Here is a 12,413-nt window from a genome sequence, read left to right as displayed (position 1 = left end):
GGAGGGGGGCTGCCCAAAGTGTGCGCAGAGGTCCTTTCTTTGGAGGTGGACAATAGTGTCGCTAGTATTGTTACCGAGTCGATACTAGCGCGATAGGACCGATACTTTGTTTTTGCTTTTTCTTTTCTAAATTCAGCATGAAGCCCACTCAACTGTCTTAAATAAATTATTTATTCTTTTTTTAAATGTAATTAATGTTTTTTCTTGGAAATGAACCTCAAACATGCACTATGAAAAATGTCTGAAACTTTTTGTGTTGACTGTCATGTCTATTTTAGCCTGTAGCACATAAGCTGAACTAACATGCTTTAGAGACAGAAACTTTAACATTCCAGGTCTCCAAAAACAAAAACAGTTTTAAAAAATGAGCTCACAAATCATGACCCATGCTCTCCTCTACACAAGCTGCCTTTATAGCTTAAATATATTGGTATATGCAATAGACTCTGTACTTACTTGGTATCGGACCAACACCAAAATTTGGGGCCTTCCATCAATTCGCTCAGCATATTGAATTTATGGTGAGTATTGCCTCTCTAACTGTGAAATTTAAAAATAAAAGACATATTGTATGTATAGGAGTGACAAAAACAAAATGCATGTACTAATGCATAAAAGAACAACTGTTTAGTTTAATCTTGTAATGTCCTCCCTCGCAGTGTAAACGTAATCACAGACTGTGTTTGTTGTGTTGCAAACCCAGCTGTTAAAAGCCTTATAGAGTGGATCTGGAATATGCCCTCCAAAACCTGGTTGCATGTGTTGCTAGGTTTTTGTGAAATAAGCCTACAGTATGTACACTTTTACATCCACGCCTCCACCCCAGACTGTTATATAATTCTTTTCTAAAGCACATGCAGATCAGACTGTTTCTCAGGGATCAAACATTTTCTGGTGTATGAGATCAAAGGCCACAGTTTCACGAGATTTAGCCTCTAAAGGAACTGAATAGAGATTAGATAAGACATCAGTACAGTAAGTTGACAGAAAAGTCATATTAGAGAATACAGGGATGGGAGGGATGAGGAACCTTTATTTATAGAGCACATTAAAAGCCTAGCACTTTGGTATGCCTAGGCTTTTAATGTGCTCTATAAATAAAGGTTGTTGATTCCTACACTGGCACTCCTCATGTCTTGCTCCTCCTCTACTTTCCTGTCATACCTACTTTCGAGTAACGGATTTCTAAAAATTCCTGGAAAAACACTCATTATGTCTCATTAAGCAAAGCAGCAACTGCGAATATGGTCAGGCAAAGCAGATTCGAATGTGATGCAGTAATCCTTGCCATGCAGACAAAACAGAAACAATGCTGTTTAAGAGGATAATATATACATCAAATACAAGTTAATGAAGTTGAACTAGTCATTAGTCTCTTTCTGAATCTGGTTGATACATTTTTCCTGAAGTGTGGTTGTTTTTGTTCTGTGAGTCCACTTTTCCAAAGTTTTGTAACTCAATTATTTTTCAAGCTCTCTCCATTAGGTGGGTGCTTATATTTATTGTCAACCGCACCATAAAGGTCAGCATGGCCAGGGGCTGTAGATCCACTCCACCCTCCTGGCCACCCCTTCTCTTGGAGTTGGACTGTAAGGGCTTTTGATGTGGAAAATGTTAGGTTGTCGTACACACTACAGTGCATTTAACAGGACTGCATTTGTTGGATTCCTCATCCATAAACTCCTCCTTTTTCCTGTTAGGCTCCTTTTTTCACCATCATGTATTCTCTCTCTTATCTTTCTGTTTTTCTCCAGCTGATCCCTCCTTAATATCGGCCGAGCTCCTTTTTCTACTCAAGTCACTTTTCTTCCCTTTATCTCAAAAAACAAAACAAAAAAAGTCTCCCTCCCATTCATCACAGTCACGCATCCTCACACTATTTATTTACCAGGCCTCCTATGGTAATACAACTTATTCCTCTAGGCCTGTCACATGACTTCAGTGTGATATACAGTAAGAACACACATTTCTCCTTCCTCTTGTGAATTCCACTTCAAAATTATGATGAGCTCGATGAAAGCTTAATAATGGCAAAAAGAAAAAGAAGCCTTGTGATGGTGCAATAACCCACCAATCTACTAGAAAATGCGCGCCTGTTTCCCGTGGGGTTGTGCATGCTTGACAAAAGACTTTGCATAACACAGACATATCATTCTCTCTAAATCAGCTGAGATGTTTTGTGCTCTCTGGCTTCTTGACTGTTGTCAGGCCAGAGAAAAAAAGACGGTGAATGGCAATGTGCAATGTTGTAAGAACGAAAGAAAGTCATTTTAGATATTAAAACCTTTACATTTTTATATTTCGTGTTGAATTAAAGTCTTATAATGTCTGTCACAGTTTGCCATGTCATTACCGTACAACGACAGACTTTTCTTTTGGATCATTTCGACAGGTAAATCGATTTTTGATGCTGTCGGTACTATTTTGCCACCAACGGTTAATTTCTGTCGCACCTGCAAGGTTTCAGCGGGCAGTACGACTCCGCCCCTCGCGTCACGTTTCCTTGGAAACACCAGCAAACATGGCTGCTTTGAGAAAAGGTGATGTTGAGAAGCCGTTTTTATAAGAGGAAAGACGAGCTACAAACGGTAACCGTTTTTTTAATGTTTTGTTTTTATCGTAAGAGTGACACAGAGCAAACACTGTATTATTATTATTATTTGCTTTAGCTGGCCCCACTTTCTTGCTCTTCAAGCTAGCTCAGCTCGAATAAAAGACAGATCAGTTTTCTTTTAGGATTATTCTGATTGAATGTTATGGTGGTTGGGACAAATGTTACACTGGCACTACGGAAATATAACCTAACCCTACTAAACCGCCAAAAAGAGCCGCTTAAAACTACATTTAAATTTCAGCAATAGTGGCCAGTTTTTAATATTAATTTATTTTCCTGTTGCGTGAAAGAACTGGCTCTCCGTCATTGAATGACTTCACCTGGATTTAACAGATTTGCTATGTCTATTTCTGTATGCCGTTATCATTAAGGCTTGCTCGGTAATGTAGTCCTGTGCCCTTCATAAGTAAGGTGACATGGAGGTAGAAGACAGGAGAAGCCCCGCAGAGGTGGAGCCTGACAGGTGTGGACAGCTGGATGTCCACCTCAGTCCAGGTGAGGAGAGTAAATGGTAAATACCAGATCCTGCTGCTTCATGTAGCTTTCAGAAAAAAAAGCCTTTAAGTCTCACAGATATACATTACTTTATCCATAACTACACCTATATAAAACAGCCCTTTTTTAGCTTGAGACTGAGATATGCTGATTTATTTCAGATGATCCAAGTGATGAAACCTTTAAAGCTGAAGAGTCAGATGTGCCTGCTGATTTGGACTGGTTAGAAGAATTGTCTGAGTGGGTGTTTGCTATTTTTTTTTTTTTTTTTTTTTTTGAGAACTATTGGGCAGTTAAATCCAAATGGCAGTGTGTCTTGTATTCAAAACCACGGTGCTTGTTTCGGTCAGATATTGTTATACAAAGCAATAAAGTTCAATTTCTGTTTTTTATTTCAGCATCTGTTGAAAGTCTGTTACATCATATACTTCCATACATGAAAGACAGTCTGTGAATAATAGTGTGTGTATCTAAGAGTTTGCATCACATAAGGAGCCTTTTCTAAATGTAATTCTGCATCTGCCCCAAGAGAGGATGATGGTGTTGACGATGGTGACCTTGCGGCTATGGCTGACGGTTGTAAGAAGAGGAGTTATGCCGAGACAGCACGGATGTTCAAGCTGAGACGAAACCTCGACCAGCTGGACTGCTTTCACGGACAGAAGGAGCATGACGTGTTGAAAGCCAGGTCTGAACCTGGCACTGACAGACCTCTAGAGCTACAGAAGCTCCTTACCTACATTTTGTGAACCTTTCTAGACTCCACACAAACCAGTACCAGTAGAAAAGCTTTTTTATGAGAATTTTTTTTAAAAATACACAGGCTTTTGCCCAGTCTTTTCAAAAATGTTCCCCTGTTTTATTCCATTTTTTTCTGCTCCTGCCCTTTTCACACAAGGCCAATCATATCTGTTCCAACTGATTCGGCAATTTGTAGAAAATGATTTCAGCCGAGGACAGAACATTTCTTATAATGTCCTTTCTCCCCACTTTCCTTCCGTCTTTTTATTTGTCTGGACCATGAGCCATTGAGCACCTGATGAACTGTGATGCAGTTCCATGGAAAATGTCTGTCATCTTCCTTTAGCACAGAGCATCAGCGGTCAGCGTGGAGTTATACTTCAGCCACAGTAAACGTGTGTTTAATGGGAACCTAAATGCACCTATCTTTCAACCTGTCTGCAGGCCTTGTCATACCACGTGCCACAATTTTCTTTTTATGACGGTCTTTTGCCACAGCCGCAGATTGTTGTGTTGCACACCATTAGACTGCAAAAGGAACATTGGGCAATTCAAAGCTGTTACAGTGTGTGTCCACTCTCAGCTTTCTAATATCTTCATTTGATTACCTTGTTAGGACACAGAATTACCTCCCTGTTGTTGCAGTGGCCTCAAGGAAATCCATTAGCCAGTGCTCTGTACGCATCCTATTTTAAGTGCCTTGAAAATGTTCACGTTTTTGGTGTTTGTCAGCACTGCAGCTTGTCTTCTTTATCCTGTGTTTTTTTTTTCTTCAGAGAAAAGCTAAAACTCTGTCAACAGAATATTCAAAGTTTGTTGGAGCAGAGGGATAACTTGGAGAGAGAGATAGAACAACAGAAGGTAACAGACAACAGGTGAGTTTAAAATAAACCAACTGGTCTTTGGTACTTTTATTTTGACTAATTTTTTTTGTCTTTCTGTTTAAAATTGTCAGCGTGGCTTTGTTTCGACTGCGAGCCCAGCATAAGCACCTATGTCAAAAGCTGCAGAGTGAGGAGGAGCTCGAGGGCCACATCAACATTGAGCTGAAGCAACTAGAGTGAGTCCAAGAAGAAAACAGGTCTTGATCTAAGAGGCATTAGTACTGCTAGAAAAGGCCAGCACCCTTATTTGCCGCAATTATACCACTGCTTTGACACTGAGAGCAAACACAGAGGGTGGCAGATAATTTTGTTGCAAGAACAGTGTATTTGTGTTTTGGTTTTTTTGCAGTTGTCAGCATGTAACCAAACGGATTTGCTGTGTTTGGGTGTCTGATAAAGCTTCAAACTCAAAAATGTATTTTTCTAACTGGTCTTCATGGATTGTATTTCAGCACTTCAGTGGTATCCTAGAAAACACACCCACAGCTCTGCAGCCCCTTGTGGGTTTTTTTGTGCACTTTTTAGTCATAAAGCCTGGTTACTCAATACAGTAATAAAGGCTGTAAACAATTTTGCTGTGTAAAAAATCTGTAAGGAATCCTTTCTCATTCTGCTGTTAGGAAGTGTGGGTTTTTCTAGAGGGAAATAAAATACTGTAATGGTTTCAGTGCAGGTTTAGAAGCTTTTTAAACAATCATACAGCCAGGTTTAAGCTGGCCTCTTATTTGAACAACATTTATAAGATAAAAAAAAATAACAGTTTAGAAATAGGATAGAATAGGAATACTTTGGGTGTTTCACAGTGCAGTGCAAATCTCTGCGTGGTCAAGCTGACTATAAGCTTACAGCTTGTAATGAGAGTATTTCAGTCAGTTAAAAAATGTCAGTATGAAATGTCTCAGAACAGTGTGAAACTGTTAAAGTCAAAACTTTGTATGAAAAGTGTCACCTCTTGGTGAAACTGCCATTGAAAGAAAAGGGCGTGTTTATAGTTTAAAGTAGAGGGATCGGGGATTTTTAATTGCATGTGTTTTCAGGGCTGACAGCTGGCTGATATTGAGGTGGTAATATTCATCGTATTGACTCTACAGATACTTAGTGTTTTTAGAGTTCTCCCATTCATTTTATTCCATCTGCATGCATTTGTCCTTGCTCCTCAGACTGGAGCTGAGTGAGGTGGAAGTTGAGCTTGGCAGATGCTCCTTGCTCCGGCAGGAGGTGCAGGAAGAGGAGCAGCTCTTCCAGGTTCTTAAAGCCCAGAAGGCAGCAACGAGGCTGCAGCAGGAGAGGGAAGCCAGCCAAAACCTGCAACTCAAGATGAAGAATCTGAGGGAGTATGGAAAACAGCCATATTTACCCTCCTAAAAGCTTTGCTTTTTCCCCTGATTTGTTGTCCTTATTATGCATAGACAATTCAAAGCGATTTGTCATTATGTGAATAACTAAGAGTGATGTGTTGCACATAACCTGAGTGAAATGACTCTTGTAGGCACATTTTGTTCCTGTGTATCCATTATATTTAAAGCATGTGATTATTTTCGTGAGAAGCCTCTATCACAAGCCAAAAATAGCCATGTGATGATAACACTCTGTGTGTAAGTGTCTGTGATTCTCTTCTGATAGTAAACAGGCAGCCATGCTAAAGAAAGAGAAGACTGAATGTCAGAGGAAAATCGAAGAGGGCCGAGAGAGCCGCAAAATAGCTGCCAAGTACTTGAAACAGACTGTAAAAAGGTAATCAGCTTTCAAACCAATAAACAGTGTCAGAGGGGTAAAACAAAGATGTGAATTATCTCAGAGGACTCATTGGAGAGCTGGCACGTCCTATTGATCATTCGCACATCCTGGCAAATTGCATTACAAGCAGAGTAGACATGACACTTGAAAGAGCTCAGATTTATACATCATTGATCTAGCTGAAAGTGATCTGAGAAGACAAAAAATCTATTCAAATCTTGATTTTTCTAAAAATCACTAATTACTCAAGCCATTAGAGTCTGTTCTGGTGTATAATAATTTTGCATGATATTTCACAAATGTAAATTTTAGCACAATCTACACTTCAATTGAACCCATTGTGGAAATGTAGTGAGACCATCATAGGTCCTATTGTATATATTTTTTTATTTGTTAATGGAAACAAATTCTACACAGAAATAGCTGGTGCCTAGAAAGCCAAAAACTATAAAAACTCCAATAAGCCAATAGTTGACCTTGTGGAAATCCCATTTATACATTATGAACACACAATTTTATTAAAGGTTGTAAAAACTACACATACAATTGTATGTATGCTTACCAAATATGTATTTGTCTGTGGCTGAAGATAATCTGAAAATATTTGCTGTTACTTCCAAGTTTATTCCACCTATAAGTTGACTTGAATTCTGTCCTTTTGTACTACTTACGATGTCACCAGTGTAAATTTGGCTCAACCTTGGGTTTTTAATGCCAGGCAATAATAGCACATTTGCTGTTTTCTCTCTGTGCTGTATTTGACATTTTGCGTGCTTAGTTGGTGTCCCCATTTCATTCAGGATGAATCAGCAGGAGGCTGAGAGGGAGCGGCAGAACCAAGAGTTACTGGAAAAGAGGTTACAGGCTGTAAAGTCATTGAAAACTAACATAGAAGCAACCCAAGTAAGCAAAAGAACAGCATAACATTGTGGTTGTTTCATTAATGATGAGATTAAAAAAAAGCCTATATGTTATTATTTTTTTATATCACTACTGTGCTTTTTGGTTACTATAACATCATTTTAAGTGCCTAAATTAACATTTGCATTATGAATTATTTAGCAATGAAGCTATGAAGTCATAGTGATCCAACTAGGCTCACTTTGAGTTGTGTGTGGATATGTACTGTTGACAATGCTTTGTTTCTGTTTATTGCTGTATTTTCTGATTAAACATATGATTCAAGGCAAATTGTGTGTCTAAAGAGAAAATGTCTCTTTGTCTGATGTCTCTGCCTTCAAACAGTCAGTTCAGTCTTAAAGCTGCATGTGGTCGAGTATAGCTTTATTAATCTGCCGTTGTTTCCTTAGGAGAATTTACAGGTCCAGCAAAGCAGAGCCAGAGCTAATGCCCAGAAGAAGGAGCAGCTACAAAGACAACTGAGAGAATCCCTGCAGGCCCAAGGAATCAACAGTATGAAACATATGTACCAGCAGAAACAACAGCAGGAAACAAAACGTAAAGAAGGGTATGTCCTCTCCTCTACTCTCCTCTCCTATCCTCTCCTCTCCCACACGCATGTCCTCCACTCCCACTCCATGCAGCAACGTGTGGGTGTTTTCTCTCACTGTGTGCTGAGGAATGCATGACCCCATTTCAGGATAATGCAGTGTTGTCGATTTACCCTTCTCAGGGAATTTCAGGAGAGCCAGAAGTCAAAAAGAGTGGAGATTGTTTCAAAAATCCTTCAGGAAGAACAGCTGACGAATAGGAGGCAGAGGAAGCCGGCACTGCTACTGCCCAAACCCTCAGCCACTGAGAAGTTCCTATCTCTGAGGAGGGCAAGTGAGAAGCTCCCGTACTACCTGGATTCTGTTCCCCCATCAGCTGCTGAGGAGAAAGCCACAATCGTGAGGGGGAATCTAAGATCTGAGATGCCTACTATGAAATGATTGCTTGGAGGGCATTTTGAGCAATTTATAATGAATCGTTCGTGTGTGTTTGTATTTGTCCAACAGTTCAGAGATTTCAGTGACACCAGCAGCTCCTCGTCATCGTCAGCTTGCTCTGATGTTGAGGACCTGGAGGGGACTGAGGATAACGAGGAGAAAGTGAATCACCAGATCCCTACTGACAGCCTGGCTGAGCCTGAATTCTCCGGACTGTGGGACCAACACATCAAGGTTGACTAAAACAACAGCCGACCGAAAGCAAACCTATGCAACCTGCTAAATTTAAATGGCCATAAATCACGTACCATTCAGCAGGCACATTAATATCCTAAAGATTGCACTCGAGACTCCTGCTGGTTGGAGCATATGCATTAGACTGGAATGGGAATAACTCAGCATGGTCACAGTGAAGCTTGTTTCAGGCAGGTGAAAAGAGACGCCATACACATACACATAAACTCTGTACAAAGAGTCAGCAGTCAGGCCTCAGTGCTGAGGGAACAAGGTAGAGCTCTGTTTTTGAAAACTTGTGTTATTTATTTGGCATTAATAATGATTCTGAAAGCATTAATGTGATTAGTCACATTAAAGAGAGCACTGTTTACATTTTAGAAATCGACAGCTAGCCAATTTTTTCCCATTTGTACATAAGCAATTGCAAGACTTTCCATCCATCATACTCTAGACAACAACTACAGCTTAGCTAATATTTTAATATAGAGATCATTTATTTCAATATATATATAAAATAAGTCAAATTGAGTTGTGTTGATCATATCAGCATTGGCCTACAGTGACAATTTTGAGATCGTTCCATGGGAGTTGACGTTAAAGGTGAAAGTTTCTACACTAGCTCACTGACATGAAGATGAGAAGCCTCTGTGTCTAATCTGGAGCCCCAGCGCTCTTGAAATGTGGGGCGACGGACATCACTTCTCATTGTGCCGGTGCCTGTGAGCCCAGAGCGAGCGTAGCGTTGCAGCTCAGAGGTCTGAGCGAGTGACAAGCCAAGTGGAAGTGATCTCTCCTCCTAAAATACAGATCAGACTGACGCCCTCATCAAAGGGTACTTTTCAACACAGCCAGCACAACAGCAGAGCAGAGCGATACAATAAAGCTAATGAGATGATTCATGAGGGGGAGAACAGTGATTAAATGTCAACACGTCACTTTGTAACAAAGTTATAAAAGCGCTCTACAGTGCAGAATAAAGCATGGACGGAATAAAAATACAAAACGCTGAATAAGGCAGCCTTGTAAACCACACCAATACCACTAGTATCAAATCCACTATCTTGATCCATAATGATACAGTATCTATCCGTTTTCTACCAATTATCTAATTCAGTGTCAGGGGGTTGGGGGAGAAGGGTATTATTTATGACATAAAGCTCACACACTATTTTTAGACAACTGTGATAACATGTAGTAAGTATGACTCTTGAAAATCAAGTTTTGGTTAGATATCCTTTATTAATCCTGACAGAGCAACTCATTCCCTCCATTTAATCCATCCTTACTAGGAGCAGTGGGCAGTGCCTCTGCAGCCAGTGCTCCAGCTGTAAGCATATGGTCAAGGGCACAGTGACAGGAGAATTAACTTAGCATGTTTTTGATGGCGAGAGAAACTGGAGCCAGAGTGCTGTGTACATGCCTGTGCCCTAAGGTGAAGGTATTTTAAAATAACCTTGTGCCCAAGTTAATTTCTGACACTAGAAAAACCTGTTCGCTATACAGTATGTTGGATGTGTTAGACCAAGCCTAAAAATGATTTAAACTTCCAACTATTGAATAACAAAAGCACCTTAAGAAAACTTTTTGGATGATGAAGTTACCTGTTGTTTTATCACCATACAAACTCCTACATGTTCTATTCCAGGAATGTCAAACTCATTTTACATATTACAAGTGGACGGGACCATGAAACTCCTCTATCTGTTGGTGTAAATGAGTTTAACTCCACATTTAATCCTTCAGATAATTTAAAATAAGAAAAAGAAGAGCAATTTCAACAGTAGTTTCCCAGTTTTTCTACATGGCAGAGAAATGAAGGACGACTCTGGGTTTAAATTATAAGAAATTATGATCCAGAAAAATGATCTCCCTTTTCTTTTTTTTTCTTTTTTTTTTGTACTGTGGATCCATTTGGCTGCAATCTTTGAGTATCTTATAGTAGATTATTACTAATTAGCAGTTGTTGCTTTGCTTGTGTGGTTACAGAAAATGCCCAATGAGAATACTACACTGGTGCAAACACAACTGAGGCAAGAAAAACCTCCAATAGCGAGTGGAAAGCTCAATATGACTGCTAAAAGAAATCGTGGAAAAGAGTTAAAAGGGCCTCCATTCATTAGTAAACCAGAGGTCATCCTCTTCAAGGTATGAGGGTTTTTTTCAGTCCCAAAACACAAAAATGTATGTCTTTATTTTATTGTAGAATCTTTACCTTAAAATATAAAGTGCTATAAGGTAACTGCTGTTGTGATTTGGCACTATATAAGTAAAACTGAACTGAACTGAATTATTATATTAAATGTTTTGGTCTATTTTAGGACTTTGATGTGGGAAAAATGTACAAGAAGAAAATTGTCCTGACTAATATCAGCTACGCAGTTATTAACTGCAAGTTTCTCGGGGTCTCCCCTCACTTGAAGAACTTTTTCACCATCAAGTAAGTTTTGTGTTTTATTAATTATAACAGCTATAACAGTAAACAAAGACCTAAAGTATTTGTTTTAGGCAACAATTTTAGGAAAATCTTTCTAAAATTCTCAATAGGCAATATTACCATATTGAAGTTGATTCAGGAAGAGCCAATTACTCCAGTTCTACGAATCATGACAGACAAAGTAAATATCTCTGAAGGGAAAACCAACATAGCATAGCATCACGCAGCCCACTAGAACCCCTACTGAATCCCAGCTGAGGACAAAATAGATATATTTATCTCATAGAGATGAGAGAGACACCGGGGGGGGGGACTGCATTAACGCAGCGGTGTTGCTTCATGGTTGTGCTCGTTTGCGGGTTAAAGTATTGAAGTGGTCGGGAAATCTGGTTTCAGACATCTGATAGTGTGGCACCAGAAACGGATAAAATTCCAGAAATCAAGCATTAAAGGTCTGTTGTGATAAACTCCCATATGTATTAAACCGCTTCAGTTGTCACATTGAAACATCTGGTCGTGCATCACCATTTAGCAACCACTTCTTGTCATTTTTTAAAATATGATGTGGAGTGGTCGTGAAAGAAAAGCCTATCCTCCCACATATGGATGCCAGCTTGGATCACCACGCTCACAGCTCCTCTTACGAGGCTCAGCTACATGAGTCAGTCCATGTCTCTTCTATCTCCTCTCTATCAGCATGCCAGCAGCTCACAGGCCGAGCAGAGATGCATTGTTCTCCAGGTCACTCACTGTGTATCACTTTCCCATCAGCTCTCCCATGGCTTGATGTGGTTTCTTCATCTCTTTTCTTTCTGCCTGACTGAGTTGAAGAATCTCGCAGGCTACAGCAGGGTCAGCTTGAACACTACTGATGCCGTTCTTGAGCTTTAGTGCAGGACCACTTGTCTGAACGTATCACCTTCTACATGCGAGTTCTCAATTGCAAACTCACATGTACAAAATGCACTTAAATACCAAATGGGTAAATGCACGCATACTGTATACAAAGCATAACACTCACTGTTTTTCTAGTATCTTCCTTTTATTTGAGAGAAGTAAAGTTGGTCGTCTCTTTGATTTTATTGATTTTACTTGTAGGTGCACATATTATAGTTTCACATTAGCTTCACATTTGCAGACATCAGATTAGTTCTACAGCACTAAAATAATAAATGCTGCGCCTGCTTTTCGTTCATTTTAATCACAACAAAATAAAAATAAGAATGTGTGAAAATTTTGAATTCATAAATTGTAACACAAAGCTCTAGTCAATTCAGTACATTCAGGCTTTCTGTTAATACAGCCTTACAAGGTCTGATATGCTCTATTACTCATTGTGGCTAACCTCCCATTAACCATCATGATACTACATGTCATGCTGT

The 12,413-nt window shown here is 39.5% G+C and overlaps 1 protein-coding gene across 7 annotated transcripts in view; it reads left to right on the top strand.

The window, feature by feature from the left end:
• Nucleotides 1-2,460: 2,460 nt before the first annotated feature.
• Nucleotides 2,461-12,413, top strand: part of cfap74 (cilia and flagella associated protein 74) — a 52,599-nt gene continuing 42,646 nt past the window's right edge. For 4 of the 7 annotated variants that reach the window (XM_026154617.2, XM_026154616.2, XM_026154614.2 and 1 more), the window contains exons 1-14: nt 2,461-2,588; nt 3,022-3,109; nt 3,271-3,349; nt 3,639-3,797; nt 4,627-4,725; nt 4,806-4,910; nt 5,895-6,068; nt 6,358-6,468; nt 7,272-7,374; nt 7,782-7,939; nt 8,105-8,321; nt 8,430-8,594; nt 10,584-10,742; nt 10,916-11,034. In XM_026154617.2, coding sequence (XP_026010402.2) covers nt 3,031-3,109; nt 3,271-3,349; nt 3,639-3,797; nt 4,627-4,725; nt 4,806-4,910; nt 5,895-6,068; nt 6,358-6,468; nt 7,272-7,374; nt 7,782-7,939; nt 8,105-8,321; nt 8,430-8,594; nt 10,584-10,742; nt 10,916-11,034 — 1,727 coding nt within the window. In that variant the 5' untranslated portion in view covers nt 2,461-2,588; nt 3,022-3,030. Of the gene's footprint in view, nt 2,589-2,985; nt 3,126-3,270; nt 3,350-3,638; nt 3,798-4,626; nt 4,726-4,805; nt 4,911-5,894; nt 6,069-6,357; nt 6,469-7,271; nt 7,375-7,781; nt 7,940-8,104; nt 8,322-8,429; nt 8,595-10,583; nt 10,743-10,915; nt 11,035-12,413 lie in introns of all 7 variants that reach the window. The other 3 variants (XM_026154618.2, XM_026154615.2, XM_080294368.1) reach the window with 3 other exon arrangements.

Source organism: Astatotilapia calliptera, chromosome 20 (genome assembly GCF_964374335.1).
Source record: "Astatotilapia calliptera chromosome 20, fAstCal68.1, whole genome shotgun sequence".
Taxonomy (NCBI): domain Eukaryota; kingdom Metazoa; phylum Chordata; class Actinopteri; order Cichliformes; family Cichlidae; genus Astatotilapia; species Astatotilapia calliptera.
Note: the sequence above shows the minus strand (reverse complement) of the source record. Positions and strands in the feature narration are given on the sequence as shown.